The 18,252-nt window shown below is 60.4% G+C and overlaps 1 protein-coding gene across 6 annotated transcripts in view; it reads right to left on the reverse strand.

Moving 5' to 3' along the window:
- Bahcc1 (BAH domain and coiled-coil containing 1) overlaps positions 1-18,252 on the reverse strand; it is a 56,686-nt gene extending 38,434 nt beyond the window's left edge. For all 6 annotated transcript variants that reach the window (XM_076869321.2, XM_076869320.2, XM_076869317.2 and 3 more), the window contains exon 1: positions 18,069-18,252. In XM_076869321.2, the coding sequence (XP_076725436.2) occupies positions 18,069-18,246 (178 nt within the window). In that variant the 5' untranslated portion in view covers positions 18,247-18,252. The remainder of the gene's footprint in view (positions 1-18,068) is intronic.

Genomic DNA, 18,252 nt, shown 5'->3' on the forward strand with positions numbered 1-18,252 from the left:
TGCCCAGCTTGCAGCCCTGGTTACGAGGCAGGCTCTGCCGCCCGCTCCAGCCACCTCGGCTCTGCCCAGGACACCACGGAGGCCTGGCCCGGGCGCCAGGCTGGCTGAGAGAACGGCTCCGGAAGCCAGCAAGCGGGAGGGCCGGCTGACGGGCCTGGGCCACTGATGCCTCAGGCCCAGCCCCATCCCTGGAGGCCCTGCTGTCCCACACCCAAGGCCAGCCAACCTGCACGGGAGACAAGTCCCACCTGGACCCTGGCTACTGCCAGCAACAGGAGGGCTGGGAGAACCGCAGGGCAGAGCTGGGCTGGGGTCCCTGGGCAGCCCGGGAATCTCGATGACCCTTCTGCCAGGCCCTAGACCAGAGGCCCACTGTGTGGAGCAGCTGCCCACAGGAGGTGGCCACAGCAGCAGTAGCTGAGCCAGAGGCGCCCCACGTGGCCCCACAGGACTGGTGGGGGCCAGGCCTTCTTCCCGCCCACCTGCTTTCCAAGCCCACCAGCCCAGCCGAGGTGGCCAACAGATGCTGGGTGGCTGGAGGGTGCAGGTGGGGCTCCCGCCTGGGAGCTAGGTGCCAGCCCAGAGCCCCCAGGTCTGCCTCCTCGGTCAGACTGGTTGTCCAGAGCCCTGCCCAGGGACCTGTGAGGACCCAGCCACCAAGCTGGGCAGGGGCTTTGCCTGTCCACAGGGCTCTTCTGCCAGGCTGCTGGCTCCACAGGATGACGCCAGCCAGGGCAGGCAGATGGGTGGGGCAGAGCTCCAGGACAAGCATTTGCTCTGAGTTACGTGAGCCACTGACACAGCACCCTCCTTTCTGGAAACTGTGAAATGGGTTGTAAAAAAAAAAAAAAACACGCAGCTCACTGAGATGGCGGCAGCTCCTGAGAAGCAAGTCCCTTCCCAGGCTCTCTGAGCTCCTGTTGCTTCCGGAAGCCCAGCTGACGGGCTGCTGGCAAGGGCCTTCCTGGCTCTGTGTCTGGCGGCTGCACCCGCCACCAGCGCCAGCTCCCACCCTCCCTCTCACACCCGCGCAGGCTCCCCTCTCCCCCCAGCCTCCCCATCCCTCTGAAAGGTTGTTCAGGCCCTGGGGACACCCAGCTCTGTCAGACCCAGGGGAGCTGCCCCTTGTTCTCCCAGGGGACACCAGGAGCCACGAGACACTGGAGGTGTGGGCAGCCTGGATGAGTGGCACTGAAAGTGCCTTTCCCGGGCAGAACCAAGCCCCTTGGGGAGCAGAGGAGGAGAGGAGGAAGGACAGACACCCTCCGCCCTGCCCCACATTCCTCTCATTCCAGGGGATGGAGGGAGGGCTTCCGTGGGGCCTCCTCCTGGACACTGAATGTAGGGGGAAAGGCTAGGTCTAGCCCGCTTGGAGGCAGGGGACGGCATCTGACCATCTGGCTGCCCAGGAGGAGGAGAGGCCACAGATGAGGCCAGGCCCTGGTGGAAGGGCCACTCTAACCCTCACCTCGGACCAGGAAACTGGATGCTGCTGTGTGGGAGGCCGTGGAGGCCCTGACACAGATCAGGCCAGGAGAGCATGTGCGCGGGCCTTGACACCCAGATACAGCCCAGGGACACCCCGACGCCACCAGAGCCCACTGGCGGCCCTAGCACAAGACCACATGGGGAGTGTGTGCTGTAGGAGTAGGCAGGGCCAGGGTGGCCTGGGCGGGTCTGAGCCAATCAGGAGGCTGAGGCAGGAGAATGGCAAGCTCGAAGCCAGCCCGGGCAACTTAGTGAAGCCCTGTCACAAAAATAAATAAATAAAAAAGATAGGGTGTAGTTCAGTGGTAGCGCACCCCTGGTTCAATCCCCAGCACCAAATAAAACAAAGCAAATAAAAATCCCCTCCCTGGGACTAGGGATGTGGCTCAAGCAGTAGCGCTCGCCTGGCATGCGTGGGGCGCTGGGTTCGGTCCTCAGCACCACTAAAATAAAAAATCAAGATGTTGGGTCCGCCGAAAACTGAAAAATAAATATTTAAAAAAAACCCATCCCTGGGCAGGAACTGTGTGTGGACTCTCACGGAGTGTGTCTCAAGAGTGCACGCTGGTCTCTGGGTGTGTCTGTGACTAGGTGTATGTGCATGGCTCTATGTGTGCACTGTCTGGGTGTGCAACAGGCTCTGGCTGGACACACAGCTAGGGCCTGTGGCCATGGGTACAAGCCTTAGCTGACTCCACTCTTGGACATGAGGCACGTGGGCTGGGCAGGTTCTTGAAGAAGCTACCGCCCAAGGGTCAGGCCTCCACCAGAATACTCCCCTTACTGGCTGGGCCAGCACTGGCAAGGCTCCTGCCCCGTCTGCCCACCTCGTCCACCTGCAATGGGGGCATGTCCAGGCCCACAGGTGGTAGAGGGACTCCAGCCTCCTGTCTCAAGTCTACCCCAGATTGCAGCCCAAGACCCCAGCCCTGCCTGCCTGAGGGCCAGGCCCCCAGCTCTGCCTCCCAGCCACCTCTCTGAGCAGCCTCTGGTGTCTTGTATGTTCTCGAGAGCTGGCCATGTGGCCCCTGGCCCATCTCTCCCCCAACATGGAAAGCAGAATGGACCTTCCCCAGAATGAAAGCCCTCTCAGGCCCCCATAGGGGCAGGCTTGGTGGGACCCGTGAACCCTCTATCTCTGGGCAGTCCCACCCTGAGTCTGCTCCACAGCCACAGGTGTCAGTCCCTGCAGCAGTGCTCAACCCGCATCTGGCTGCACTGAGCCACTGCTGCCACCACAGCCACCGTCCCCAGCTCCCTACAGGTGGCTGGAGGAGGGAGGCTAAGCAGAGCCCAGGGAAGGAGGAACAGGAGAGGGAGGGAGGCGGGAGGCAGGAAGGCCTGGAACCAGCGGGTGGGGGTGGGGAGGCCAAGAATGTGGACCAGTGGGCATGGGACACGGGTGGGCGGAGGACACAGCAGTCACTGGGAAGCCCCTCCGCCATCCCAGGAGCACCCTCCAAACTCCCCCTGGCCCAAAGGAAGCCCCTCTCAGCCATAATAGGAGAGCCCAGTGGTTGCTGGGCCACTCCGTCCAGCCAGCGTGGAGCTGACTGGAGGCAACAATGACAGGGGACAGGCCAACCACCTCTGCCCAGAACTAATAAAAGAAAAGGAAAATCACATCTACGCCTGGTTCTTATTAAAAGAGTAAATTTAGCTTTTGGCGAGGGCAGGGGAGCAGGGGGGCCAAGGCTACCCACTGGGGCGGCCCTGGACTCCCTCCACCTTCCAGAGTGACTCAGAGTGTCCCCAGGGCGGGTAGGTGGGGCACAGGGGCCGCCTGTCTTCTCATCCTTGGTCATCCCTTTCCTGTGTCCCTTGCTCCCTCCCCTGAGCAGGCAGGTGGGGACCCCCCCACAGGCAGGGCATGGGAAGGTGGCGGGGGCCGGTCAGCCCCTTCCCACAACCCGCCCCCACAGCCTGGGCAAGCACCCTACAGGCCAGCACACACAATGTCCTCCCACTGCCCAGAGGAGGGCCAGCAGCTGGGTGTGGGCTATGCCAACCAGACGCCAGGCCCCACACACATCAGGAACACCTGTGCACATGCACATGCACACACCGTGCACCCCACAAGGCACACCCAGACTCGCGGACTCACAGATACACAAGTGTGGGCTCACACACGCCCCGTGCAGGTCCCCTCAGAGACGGGCTGGAGGCTCTGGTGCAGCTATGGGCACCCCCAACGCTCTCCTGCACAGGTAGGACTTTCCATCTGTCAGATGGACCACCCACAGCGCCCGGACCCTCCCCCCCAGCCCACTGTGGTGATGTTGGCCACACTCAGTGGAGGACCAGAGCCTGGGCAGCCTGAGGAGTTAAGAAAGTGGAGACAGGTGCAGGCCAGGGGCCACCTGGGGGCGGGCTCCCTGCCCTCCTCAGTGCCCTCCTTGCAGGTCCATGCAGCCTGGCCTGCCTGAAGGTGTGGGGCCTGCAGCCCTTCGTCACAGGCCCAGCACCTGGACTACAACCACAGCCAGCACTGGGCTTTGTGACGGCTCTGAGGGTAGTCACTGCCCCAGACCCCGGGGACACAAGCAGCTCCTCCCCCACCGACCCCACCTGGGGTACCCGCCTGGGCTGTGACCCCAGAGCAGCCCCCTGGCCCAGGCCTCCTTGGTGGTCACCCAGCCTGGCCCACACAGGAACCTGCGGGACAGACTCTGGCTTGGGTCTGCTGCGCTCGTGGTAGGCATCATTCCCAGCATGGGGTCAGCTGCCGCCCTGGGCTGGGAGAGCTCCCTGGCCACTGGGAGGTCTCACACCGGCTCAGGAGCAGGACCAGCACCAACGACTGACTCCCAGAACAGGCAGGTTGAGGGGTGGGAGCAGCACCAGGGGGGTGAAGGGGCACTCCAGGTCATGCTGCCAGTAACCGTCCTGGCCTCGTTTCCCAGATAACTGCTTCAGGAACAGCTGGCTCAGTCAACCAGCAAGTCACACTCCAGGGCTGCCCTTTCAAGGGGACTCGTCACCCTTCCAGACTTTCTTTCTCAATGCCTCGCTCACACCCAGCCCGGCCGCCCCTGAAAAGTGCTGCCTGGCCCCCTTCCCAGTGAAGCTCCCCCTGGAGCTCCCCACCACCTGGGACCCTGCGCACAGCACCCAGCTGTGCATGCAGGGGGCAGAACGGGAACCTGAGGGGGTCCAGGCTGGCCCAGGGAGCAAGAACCTGACTCCTGGATGAGCAGGGGAGAGGGGGAAGGGCTGGGAAGGAAACACAAAGGTGCAAGTTAGGGTTAGGGTTAGCCTTGTGCCCCGGGGAGCGGGGCACCCTGGGCCAGGTGGCCAGAGGGAAACTGAGGCAGTGGCTGCCTGAGTCCAGCACTCCTGGCTGGGGACAGCTGCCCAGCCTCTGGTGCTCCCACACCTGGAGTCCTGGAGGGGCCGGCGAGAGGCGCGGCCGAGCAGGCGCACGGAGCATGAGGATGAGCACCCAAGGCTGGAGCGCCGTGTGGAGACGATGTCACCGACTGTCACAAATGGTGTTTATTTCTCAGGAGAAGGCATTGCCAAGCCAGGGAGCTGGGGGCCACCAGGACTTCATGCCTTCTCCCAGAGGCACTACAGTGTCCTTCAGTGGCTTCCAAGTAGGGACACAGGCAGAGGTGGCCGTGGCCACACAGGGAGGCCACAGCAGGACTCCCTTCTTCGTCTCCCCAGGAGAAGGACATCCCAGGGGCCTTGCTCTCTGGCTTAGGTGGCACTTTCAGAGGGGATCTCAGTGGTGGAGCACAGGCCTGGCATGTGAGGCCCTGGTTCAAACTGCAGCACCAAAAAAGAAAGAAAGAGCGGAGCCTCCTGCAGCCCCCGTGGCTTCCCGGTCCGAGAACACGGAGAGCCTGGGCTTCCTGGGCAGAGTGAGGGGTTTCTCAGAACTCCTCTAAGCAGGGTGAGGGGGACTTCTGGGGTGGGGAAGCTACATCCCATGATGAGGGGCTCCCAGGAAGAGGGCCTGTGGCACCTAGGTGGCGGGGTGACATGGGTAGAGGGCCTGGGGCACCCAGGTGGTGGGGCTGACATGGGGGCCTGAGGCTCAGGGCTGGGGCTGTCCGGGCAGAGTGAGGTCCCTGGAAGTGTCCCCCTGTGATCTTCAGAGAGTTGGCAGACCCACAGGGGCTCTCAGACCACCCTGGTCCAGACGGCCAGGTCAGGGCAGTTCCTATTCCCAGGAAGCCGGGCCCAGGGAGGGGCTGAGCTACCTTATATCTGCCCCAGAGCCTGGGCTGGCCCAAGGTGGGCTGGGGGAGCACCCTGGTGGACCTGACCCCACTTGAGCAGGCAGCTGGCACGGAACAGCTGGAGAAAGTGCTGCCCAGACCAGAGGGCACACCCCCTGGTCATCCAAGCCACAGAGCAAGCCCTGAGCATTGTCCAGAGAGTGAAATTCAGTCCCAGCTCATTCATTAGAGAGCCTCTGAATGCCCACACTGTGCCAGGGTCACCCTCCTCACCCTAGGCCAGCCTGGGAAGGGGAGAAGCCAAGGGCGGCCCACGTGCTCTGACCTGTAGCCCTGGCCCTCCACTCACAGTGGGTCACAAGGATCCTCAAGCTCTTTGGGGGCCAACTTGCTCCTCCCTCGAGTGGTACAGTTGGGAACCCGCTCCCACAGAGGGTAAGATGCTGCTGGGCTTAGGGTGGACACCAGTGCCCTGGGGCCAGGGGATGTCCTGCACGTGTCAGGGGGCCCCACATGGAGGGGACACCCAGAATGGAGGCCTGGGGCAGCAGTGATGCAAGGTTTGGAAGAGAAGAGGGGAGGACATGGAGGGGCAGGATATGCAGGGCATCCTGGCCACACCCAGGGCCTGAGCTGGAAGGGACAGAGGTGGAGAGTGAGGGGGTTTCCAGTGAGCTCCAGGCTTGGCCTGGCCACAGGATTCCCAAGGGTGTCTGCCCAGCCAGTAGCCAGAAGGCAGGGTGGGCAGTTACAGCCACGGAGAAGCAAGGTGGCCCCCAGTTCACCCCGCATGCACTCCTTCACAGACTGGCAAAGTGAGGGGCCACCCGCAGGGAGTCAGACAGGCTGGGCCGGCGCGCCAGGCTGTGGAGTGGCCCTGTGGGCAGACCTGAGGCCCACGATGGCCGGGGACCCCCCCAGTTAACCTGAAGATGCCCACGGCCCCGGCCAACACGGGTCCCAGAATCTTGACCCACAGAAGCCGTGAAGTTAGCATCTGCTGTTTCCACTGCTGAATCTGGGGAGATCTGACAAACGGCCACAGCTAACTGACACGAGGAGACGAGACCGGACACGTGGCTTACAGCATCACCACGAGCTCCGGGCAGAGGGAGCCTCAGGACGGCCAGGGGAGGCCCTGCGGGAGGGGGGACGGTGGCACAGGGGACACGTCTGCCTCTGCACAAGTGAGAAATGCAGACTGTGGCAGGAAGCCTCCCATGTCCTGCTCTGCTGTCCCAAGTCCCTGAGTCCTGAGTGCTGTGTGGAAAAGCGGCCCCCGCCTGCCAGGGCACAGGCACCTCCCTGTCTAGGCATCTGGGGGTACCCCACAGTTAACCTCAAAGGAGCTAACGCTCAGAGGAGCGCTCCCTGGTCCATTGCCCACCTCAGGGCCCAGTTGGCAGCCTGGACTTGTGCTGAGCATTCCCCATGATTCTGCACCTGGGCGGAGGCCGTGGAGCCGGTGTGTGATTTCTGGTTTTCTGTGGTTTCCGCTGTGTGCACGTGGACGGGGGGATTTCTCAGGGTTGGCCTGAAGATGCATTACAATTCAATTTAGATTTAATTTTAATATTAATTTAAAGCCAATTAAAAGCTTATTTTTAGGATACCCAAAGGATCGCAACAAGTCTCAAAAAGGGGACTGGCTTCCAGGCAAACTGCCCACGGGGTGCCCTGCTGGCCTGAGGTGGCCGTGGTGCAGAGCAGAGCAGAGCTGCGGATGGAGGGGCCGTGGAGTCTGGCTTCTGCTTCCCGCACAGGGCAAGGCGGCCATGCACCCAGGGCTGGCTCACCGGCCGGGGACAGAGGGGTCTGCTCTCACTGCTCCTAAGTCTCACCGTGCCCACACTTGGGGCCCAGCTCCACCTCCTACCTGCCCAGACCTGCTGGACTGGGGGACAAAGTGATGTAGGCCTCGTCAGGCTAAGTGCAAATGCTTTCTTGATCAGGGCCAGCCGTGGGCACAAGGACAGGAGCAGGGAAAGCTGAAAGGGAAGAGTGACCCATTCCTGGAGGGGCAGGGCCGTGAGGAGCGCGTGGGAAGGACCTCACCGAGATGAGCTGGGGGTGGGATGCCGGGCAGGACCTGCTTAGAGCCAACAGGGCGGACTGGAAGGCCACTGCTGAGGTGGGGGGAGCCTCGCAGGGGGACATGTCCCCCACCAGACACCACCCAGGCCACCAGCACCATGGCTCCATGGTGCAGGCAGAGGAGAGGAAGGAAGAGGGAAGGAAGGTGGGCAGCCGACCCACCCTCAGACCTCAGAGACCCTGCCTCCCTGCTTTGGTCAGGATCCTCTGCCTCCGCTGCTGAGGAAGGGGCCAGCCCCAGACCTGACCCTCCAGAGTCCAGGTCCTTCCTAGGGTCCTCGAGCCCACTAGTCCTCCCCAAGCCTCACTCTCAGTGGCCAGGACTGACCACAGCTCTGAGCCTGCTGCCTGGAGGGGCAGGGTCTGGGTGCTGCTCCCTCAGGCCCTACGGGGCACCCCCACCACGAGCCAGACCCTCAGCCTGCAGCAGGGAGGTGCAGGGCCGCACCTGCCCCAGGACGCAGAGGAGCCAGGTCTGACTCACAGTCTCCCCTTCCCCAGGGGACACAGGCAGCCCTGCCCTCCTGCCCTGGGGACCTACCCCAGGCTATCTGCTGGTGTCCCTGACAGCCCCCTTCAACTGCACTTCCAGGGGCTCTAGGAGTGTAGGCCGACCCCACCCCAGAGCAGGGCCAGGGCCCCTCTGCCATGCATCGCTCAGGAGGAGTGAGGACAGCGGGTGGTGAGGAGGCGAGACCTCTGCACACAAGTTTCCCAGTTCTGTGGTCACAGCAGGTTCCAAAGCCTCAGTGCCTGGAGACAGACACCAAAAAGAGGGTCCCCTCTAGCTCCTCGGAGTGACACAGGGTCAAGGGGGTGCCCAGGCTACCTGTGTGGGTCCAGCCAGCTCACGTGGGCTCTTGAATCACATCCCGTGGCAGGGAAGGCCAGCAGTGCCCACAAGGGGCAGGCACCGCTAGATCTGTGTCTGAGGTCCCACAAAGGCCTCTGGCAGGAGGAAGACCAAGTCCTGGGGAGAGGCCACCACACTGACCACCAGGCGCTGTGCAGTGAGCCCCGGCCTGCAGGAGACAGACACAGGTCTACAAAGCACGGCCATGCAGTGTGCAGGGCCTGAGGTGGTGGCACTGCAGCCTGGTGACATGGATCTGATGTCACCGCGGCTCACAGCTGGCACAGCCCTCTTCAGGCTGGCGAGCGCTTGAGGCGGTGGCCAGCACGTGGTGATGTCAGAGGGCAGGGAGGGCGAGTGCCCAGACCTGGACCCTTCGTCCTGCGTTCTCACGGTCCCCTGTTGGTCAAGCACAGCAGATGCACCCTTGGCCCCTTGTCGGCCAGACCTCTGCCCTGTTCCCTGCAGACACCCGACGACCACTCCAGGAGGGACTGCTCTCTGCAGGGCCCCTCCTCACCTGCCGGCCCCCTGTGGCCCAGATGAAGTCACTGGCTTTGGTCCCTGATCCCAGGTGCCCCGCTCCCACTGGAGTCCCAGCATGAGATGGACAGACACTGTCCTGGCCACCCCACCAGGGGCAGTCAAGCAGTGGGGTGGGGCAGTGTCTCTCCAGGAACAGTCCCTTCCGGCTTTCCAGCTTGGGCCTCTGGGCTGGCTGCACCCCGTCTCTAGCACCCCACAACCTGTTCCCACACCTCTTAAAGTAGCAGGTGACCTGTGCAGACAACTGAAGGGTTCTGAGGACGAGGGGGTGCTGGCTCAGCCCCCTGCCTGGGGAAGGCCAGCAGAGGATGCCGCCGGATGGGGCTCCCCATGCCATGGTGGGGGCAGGCACCTCCATCTTCAATGAAAGGAGCACATCAGGCTCCAGTTCAGAGCCTGGTGGTGGCCCCCTCTCCTCTGACTCAGGTTCCCTGGCTGACCGTTCATCTTCCTCTTTTTCGGTAGGGGAAAAACCAAACAGGCCTCACCTGTAGGTTCTCTGCCTGTGGCCCTTGGTGGCTTGGGGCAGAGGGAGCCCAGACAATGGTGTGAAAGGACAGGACTCAGACAGTCCACAGGAAAGTTGGCCCAATGTGGGGGAAGGGCACGGTCTAAGCACCCTGGTCAGGCAGACTGGTCAGTGGCCCCTGCAAGACCTCATGAGACAGAACTGTAGAGGCAGTAGGGGCCAGAGGTCAGGAGGGAGGCAGGAGGAGGGCAGGCCCAGGAGGTTGTACTTCCCAGGAAAGCTCCAGTGGACATCAGACATGAGGGTAGAGAGGTGGCCATGTGGACATGGGATGCGTTCAGGGTCAGGAGGCCTGAGGCCTGGGCCCCATGCCCAGGGCCCCAGCCCGGCCCTTCCCAGCGCAGCCCAGCTGTTGTGTTCCACCTACGTCAGCATCACCTGAGGGCTCAAAACAATGTGCCCCCAGACCCCTGGACCCACTGTGGATCAGAATTCTGGGCAGGGCCCAGGCACTGTGGCTTCAGGGACCACCCAGGCAGGGTGCTGGGGTGTGGCCCCAGGAGAGGCTGGGCCAGGGGACAGAGAAAGTGTCTGGGGACAGATGAGGTGGGAACATAGGTGGCTGGGCATGTGATAGAAGGAGTAGGGTGGCTAAGAGTGTGGATCTTTCAAGGACAACAGAAAGAAAAGGGCAGGGTGGCAGACAGTGGCCAGTGGCAAGGGCCATGACATGATAGCTGAGGTTTGGTGCAGGGGACCAGGGCTGAGGAGCAGGGGGAGGGAAGCAGAGCTGAGTGCTGGGTGGGGTGGGGGGACTCTGCGTCAGTGGCAGGGCCTGGGGAGGGTGCAGGCTAGCTAGGGTGGGAAGCTGGCCAGGCACCTGGTGAGGGACGGCTCACCCAAGGTGTATGGTCTGGACATGACCCAGGACATCTCAGAGGTCACTAGGGATCGGGGAGTCCAAGGCACACTGTGGGGGCGGGCAGCCTGTCAGCATGGAGGTGGCCCTGGGCCTTGCCCTAGATGGTCACTGAGGGCCCACAGCTCCACTCCCTCCAGCAGTCACCAGGAGCCAAGGACAGAGCGGTGATGAGGAAGACCTGGAGGAACAGGCCCCTCCCTGGCTCTGGACAGCCTGGCTCTGCCAGGGCTGGGGGAACGTGGGTCCATGGGAGCCAGCACAAGGGTGAGCCTGCATGTGAGCACGGGCAGCCATGGACGGCCACCTCTGTCACTGTGAGCACATGTGAGCTCCCGCAGCTCACTGCTGGCTGTGACAGGGGTGGTGACGGCCAGGGACGCTGGGACGCCGGGGTCAAGGTCTGCAGGTGTGCCTTCGCTCCACCAAGGGGATGCAGTGTGGCCATCTGCAGCATGGCCCCTTCCCCACCCCTGCCATGGTTCCCCACCCAGAGCTTGTTCCTTGGTTTTCTTGTCCCCAGCTGTCCTCCTTGGCCTGCCCTCTTCAGTCCTGAACCCACTCACCCCCACCTCGTCCAGCTCTGCTTCCAGCATGCAGACCAAAGGGCTCAGTCTTTTCTGGCTCTGGGTGGAGGGGCCATGCTGCTCCTTCCCTGGCAGAAGGACAGGGAAAGCCAGGCCTGGACACCATGGAAGGACAGGTGGGAAGGGGGTCCAAGCAGGACCAGGCTTTTCCAGGGGACGATGGCAGGCAGTGTGCTTCCTATTGAATATGCTAAGGATTCTTGATTGGCAGGGCAGGGTACCCCACGAAAGCACTGCTCCCCAGGTCACCCTCTGCCTCAGACCCAGCAGCTGCCCGGGGCCTCCATGGGAGGCATGGCCACTGTCTGCTGCCCTCCCTCATTTCTGGAATTTTCCCTTAGGAAACCAAGTCCCTGCACCGAGTGAGGGCGGGCTGCTCCAGCCTGCAGCCGGCCCAGGGGAAGCTGCAATGCCCCGCGGGCCTCACACGGCCTCTTCTTGCAAAGACAGTGGAGGCTTTGTTGGGGGAGGGCCCAGCCCACCTGTCTGCTCCCCTAGGTCGGAATGAAGACAAGGGCTGGTGGCTGGTCCGATCTGGAACCTAACCACAGGACAGCTGCAGCCACAGCCTGCCATGCTGCCTGCTGGCTCCCAGGTTGGGGGCTGCACGCCTTCCTGCCAGGCCGAGGCCCACCGCAGACCCGGTGCGGACCTGGTAACAGGGCCTGGCGCCCCCTGCCCCACGCGGACCACCACCTCTCCTGATCCCACCCGGCACCCACCTGTCCCCAGAGCCTGTGGTGGCAGCTGCTCGAAGGGCCACGGGCGGCAGTGATATTATATATTACGACAAACAGGGGCAGCCCACTGACAAATAGGCCTGCGTGGTCTAAACGGTATATTATCCCATAAAAACGTCAGCAGGCAGAGCAACGGAGCCAAAGCGGAGCGCCGCCCCACGCCCAGGGCCCCAGCCGGGCCCTTCCCAGCGCAGCCCGGCTGCTGGTCCACTTCCCAGACATTGCACACCGGTTGTGATTTTTGTCATTTTGCTTGTTGCACTGTGTCTGTGGTGGGGGGAAATGAGGTCCCAGAGGTTAATGGGGAAGAGTGAACCCAGGGGGGTTGCTCCCTGCCGGCAGGCGGGACGCCCAGCAGAGCAAGCCACCCTCTTGCCTCAGACAGGGCACGTGCGTTGCACACGGAAGCCCTTCGCAGTGTGTCTGCAAAGCAAGGAGAGACCTTCTGGGCCTCCAAGGAGAGCACTGGGCAGGAGGCTGCCTAGGAGCTGAGGGTTTCAGAACCTCCTCTGACAGGTGAGGACCAGCTGGCCAGCCTCCAGAGGGGCCTGAGGCTACCTGTCCTGGGGACGGCTTCTTTGGAAATCTCCGCCTCATTTGGGGGATGCTGGTAATAAAACAGGTAGTTACTTTGTTTGAAGATATTAGGTGTGTGAGCCGCGTGCAAGGGGGGGGGAATGCCTCACCAGGGACGGCCCTCTGCCACCAAGTAGAGCCCCTGCACCCCTTCCATGACAGTTCCCTCACCCTGTTCCCAGGGTGAGCCCATCACAGACTGAGCTCAGGGGTGAGAGACAAGCAAGCAGCAGCTGCCACAGCGTCCAGGACATGGGGTCGGGGGCAGCTCTCAGTCCAGGGGGACTATATTCACATATTTACGGTAGGACGGAAGCCAGGTGGGGCCCAGAGGCCTCAGAGGGGAAAGGGCAAGGGGGCTCTAGGGATAACAACCAAGGTCCCTTTCGCCTGCCTGCCCGGAAAGCACTTATTCCCAGTGGCACTGGCCGAATTCTGTCTGTGCTTGGGAATTCCCACAGCCAGGGCATGGAAGGTCCCAGCCTCGAACCCTGGAGTTAGACCAAAGCATGCTGGGAAATGTAGTCCTTAGGGAGTTAGGAGGGCCAGCAGAGTCGTGCCAGAATCTTTAGTTAGGGAACAGCCCAGGAACTGGAGAGAGCAAAGGGGACTACCCTGACCCCAATTTAAAGAGTGGAAGTTTAAAATTCCTGGGAAAAGCTGCATTTAAACATCTGCTGCCTGATCCTAGCCTCAGATAATACCCACAGTGGTTTTTCTGAACAAGAAGTCCTGAAGCTCTTATTTTGATGGTGAGACCTGGAAACTCCCCAGGGAGGAAGGACCCTGACCAAATTGCCCAAGGTGAAAGAAGGATCCAGAGTCCTCATTCCTGTTCTCCTCCGGCTGCAGACACACACACACACACACACAGAGTGGGGGGCTTGACAGGAGAGGGTGCCCACAGACTGGATGCTACCTGCTAGCCCGGGCCTCCAGGAGAGGCTGCGGCGCATCCTGAGTGCTTGCCCATTATTTACGCTCACAGCCTGCTCTGATGACATATGTAAGTTGACAGCGAACATCCTATCAACTTGCTGGAGTGTATCTTGATTGTTAAAACACACTCTTAAAGGTGTACCATCATTTATCAAATTAAAATAGCCGCACCTTGCTTGTTCCTTCTCTGTCTTCCCGATGAACCCCTAGCAGTCTTCCTCTTCCTCTGGCCTCCGGGGCATCCTGCCCTAGCCCTGGGCTCTGTTCCTCAAGGGAGGATGCCCCCGCAGCCAGGGACCCTGTCCTTGGCACCCCCTCCCCACCCTGCCCTGGGCCAGGGCAAGCCTACTAATCGCCAAGAAGTGACAAACGCCAGAAGCCCCACCAATTAAATTTAAACTCATGCAAAGCTCAGTGGCTAGTAAATTATTATTTTTATTAGCTTGAACCAAGTTCCCGTAAGAGAGAAAGTCAACTTGCTCCCATGAATGGCTCTTGTATAATTTATTTAACTCTGTGCTCTTTGCCAAAGCCTGGAATATTTTTAGCTCGTTCTGTTGTTGGATTTGGCTTTTTTATGTGTGTTTCTGAAGGGTATTTTTAGCCTCATCCATGTTATTCTAACAACCTCCGATGCGTTTTGTCCTGTCTGTGCGGGCTGCTGAACCCTGTCTCACAGGGAGAAGAGGGGGATTTCTAAGAATAACCGGGGAGTGTTTGGGGGTGCATGTGTTGGGGAGAGGTGCTGTGTATCAGTGCTACTCCCTGCCCCCCTCCCTAACTCACTCTATTGCTCACATGACCTGGATATTCCTATAGAACACCCTGGTGTCCTTATAGGAATAATCAGACATGGTGGCAGCACAGCCCCACGGAGAAAAAACCCACATTCCAAAAACGGCTGCAGCGGGGTGGGCGCGGCCACCGCAGCCGGCCCTGTCCTCAGCTGCCAGATTCCCGGAGCCCCGCGGCTCGGCTGGGCAGGGTGGCAGCTTTGCTGTCTAGCTCTGTCACTGATGGAGCAGGGTGGGTAGAGGCTTCAGAAAGTAGCTCTTTCACACCTACTTAATGTTGGTAACTGCCGCAGAGACACTCCATCGTGTCATAGAGTTAATGAGGTATTTACGAAAATGTATTTTTTTTCTTTACCAAAAAAAAAAAAAAAAAAACCACCCCACGTGATGAGGAAGGGGGAACCTTTGATGGGGTCTTTTCACACTAGGAAATTATCTTTTTTTCTCTACGGGGCGAGGCAGGGTTTTTGGTGGTTTTGATTTTATTTATTTAATTTCCAGGCGGGTCACTTGAAGCACTTTTAGCAGGAAGAGGGTTGCAGCTCCCCGGGAGCAACCCCAGTCCAGGGCACCTGGCTGTCCAGGCCTGGGCAATTCACACCCAAAGACAAGAGAGGGGCGGGAGGGGAGTCCAAGATTATCCAAACCAAGATGTGAAATAGCCCAATGTCAGAGACCCGCCCAAAGGGGATGTTGGGAGGACAGGACAGGAGCCTACCCTGCTTAAGGGGGAGGGGCAGGACTCTCTGGGTTTCTCCCTGAGCCTGGGCTAAACCCTCTGCGCAAAGGCGAGGTCCCCAATTGCTGCAGGCAGTAACCGTTGAGAAATCTTGGGTTGGATTTTGTTGACTCCCCTACCCTTGTTTTGGCCCCCTCCCCCCACTTCACAGCTTTGCCTCCGGACCATCTGTATTAGAGACAAAATCTAACACTGCACTAAAAATAATGGTTCCAAACATTTTAATTGCACTCTTGGTGACAAGGTGACTGGAACAGCACTTTACCATAAAACCCTACAGCCTGAGGGTAAAGCCACCAGCACTTTCATGTTTGGAAAAACAAGGGAAGGAGCCCAACAGCCCAGTGTCCCCCTGGAGTCCCGCAGGCTGACAATGTGAAAGTGCTGAGTGGGAAGGGAGGAAGGTAGCCAGGCGGGAGACCCTCGGTCCAGCCTGCATGGCCCTGCCAGGCCAGGCAGGGGGGAAGGCAGACCAGCAGAGGCAGGACCTGCGTCCCTGATGGCTGAACTCTCTGCCGGGGGAGCTGGGCACACTTCCCCAGCATTTTTCATCTTCCTGTTCGGCTGGTGCAGGGAAAGCGGGCTGGGCTGCTGCATCCCTGGCCTGCAGAAGGGGCCACCCAAGGAAGCAGAAGAAAGTCCACCAAACTGGCCATTTGGAAATCCACACATGAGATGCAAAAACAAATTGTGTAACTTCATTACACATTTTTCCCCCTCTTAGATCCTATGTAGATGAAGAGTAAAGCAAAGGGATCCCAGTGTAACTCCTTTTCTAAAAATACAAGTATCGAAATTTTTAAACCAGCAGCATATCCGGGCTCTTGGCGACTGCGAGTTCGGCTGCAGCCAGGCTTCCCACCACAAACAGGTCGGACATCTCCAAGCACAATTGGTCCCTCCAGTCCCCAAAAGAGTAGAAACTGGGCCTCCAGGAACAGCGGACATGTGGCCCTCTAGCCCCTAAAAAGGAAGCCCTGAGAGACCTCCAGCGCCCTCTAGGGCCCCCCCACCCCCCTGTGCATGGGGAACGCAGGAAGGATTTGGGGTCAAGCAACGGCAACAGGCAACTCAGGACACAGGCCAGCAGGCCCAGTGCAATCTCTCACAACCCTCTGCAGCCTGCACTCCAAGAACCACGTGGTTAAACTTAGAATGAGCAAGACAAAGGTCCAGGCCACCCCACCACACTCCCACCTGACTGGGTGTTGCCTAGGTCTGGAAATAAGGGCAGGAAAGGGAAATGGCCGCTGACCAGGAGCTGGCCAGGCTGTGGGTTGGTAGATGGGGTCAGGAAGCAGCAGTGACCTGAAGTGATGGGGAACAGGGAGTAGCCTGGTCTCCCCAGGCTTCACGGCCCGACTGCCCTGGGCACTGCTATGAAAGCCTTGGTGTCAGGGGCCTGTCCTCTCTGGTACTGTGACCTGCCAGGCTAGAGGGCACTGCATATTGGAGGGGGGAGGGCAAATGCTCCCTTCCCATCCCCCATCCCCAAGGTTCAGCCTCCCCACCCCCCAGCAGGGGCCACAGCCTGCAGCCAGAAGCAGGGGCTGGTAGAAAAGCTGGGGAACTGTCCTTGCCTTCACCACAATCCCCTCTCTAGCTGCCCCAGTGGGGCCTGAGCTGGGTGGACAGTATCTCAGCACAGGGGCAGGAAGAGGCATTTAATAACCCCAGGGACAGCAGGAAGGTATTTCTAAATCACCAATTGCTCAGGCAAGTCCTTTTTCTCTCTCCAGTTATAAATCTAGAGGAAGGAAAAGGGAGAGAAAGAAAGAAGAGAAAGGAGAGAAAAGGGCAGCCTGGAGAAAGGCTCTAGCAGGACAGCAAGTGGCCAGTGCCAGGCTGACCCGGCAGGGAGCCCTGAGCCCCCAGCTTTGAACATCCTCTGGCGGTTATACCTGGAAGCCCGTTAGTAATTAAGCAATTTCGAGATTTTTTTTTTTAAGGAAATGTACGTTTTGCTTTTTGACTGCCCTCCCTTCCAACGTTTCCCTTCTAGCCCCATCTCTGCCATCCGTTTTAATCCACACACTAATTGTAATCCCATTAAAGCAGATATAATTTTATTAGTATTCACAGTTCATCAAGCTACAATAATAACTGTTACTGCCAATTTTTTTTTTAAATCAGCAAACAACATTTCTGATGTTTAGAACAAACTGTAAACAAAAGCAAGCCTCCCTGTGTGGTGACCCTGAGTGTCCCCCAAGCAGCCCCTAGCACTTCCACAAACTCCGCAGGAGAGGGCCAGTGACCTCCGTGGAGTGGGGCGCGGAGCTCCAACGCCCTTCCCCTGCGTCCTCCCTGGTCGTTAATATCGGCGACCCGGGGTCTCCAAAGGCCTGTGGGCTCTGGCAAGGGACAGAAGCGTGGACGCCCCGCCCGGCTCCACCAGTGCCGCCCTAGGTTCTCTCCTCTTGGCGCAAACTCGCCGCGCGCACTCGCCTGCACCGAAATCCCCAGCGTAGCGCGGCGCGGCGCTGCCCTCCACGGGCGCGGGCTGCTCGGCTGGCCGCACTCTGGCCACGCTTTGTCCGGCTTTAGCGGGATACCAGAGGCACTTGTTAAAGCAAATGCATCCCCTGCAAACCCATTCTCGCCCTGACACTTCAAGGCTTTATATAGAAACAGGATTTGATCGTCTTACACCAGCAGTCCCCATTAGCGCTCGCCCCGCGCACACCACCTTAATCCGCGGGCCAGGCGCGCCCAGGCCCCCTCCCCCAGCTACACAGCCGTTTTGTTCCGCAGAAAGCTCCTCGCTGTCCCAGCCCCAGAGCGTCCCAAGGAGGTGAATGCAGAATGCAGAAAAGAGGTTTCCGCGGAATTTAGTTGTGCAGGAAGGGGTGGGGGAGGGTGCCCAGAATCGGAAGGCTTTATTTTTATCCGGCTATCGGGCTGCCCTCTCTTGGAGACCCCGGGGGAGACCCCGGGAAAGGACGCTGTAAACTGAGGACCCGGCTCCTGGACTAGCCGGACTCGTGGCCCTCTCGGCGGAGGGCAGGGAAATGAAACCAAAGCTTCGCTAGCTGCTCGGAGGAGCGGAGGGGCGGACACCCATTCGACTCTCGAACTCGAACGATCCCACTCCCGCTGAGTCTTCCGTCCCGCACCCGCCCAGACGGGACACTGACCTGTGTGTGAAGCCATGGGCAGCGGCGATGGGAAGTACTTCCCGGGCTGGAAATGCGCGGGGGGCTGAGTGGCCGGCCCGGCCGGGGCGAGACGCGCGGCGGCGGCGGCGCTGCGGTGGCCCAGGCTCCCGCGCTCTGAAAGCAGATGAGGCGGCGGCGCGAAGTCGCGGCCATCCATGCCGGG

The sequence above is a fragment of the Callospermophilus lateralis genome, chromosome 11 (genome assembly GCF_048772815.1).
Source record: "Callospermophilus lateralis isolate mCalLat2 chromosome 11, mCalLat2.hap1, whole genome shotgun sequence".
Classification (NCBI taxonomy): Eukaryota; Metazoa; Chordata; class Mammalia; order Rodentia; family Sciuridae; genus Callospermophilus; species Callospermophilus lateralis.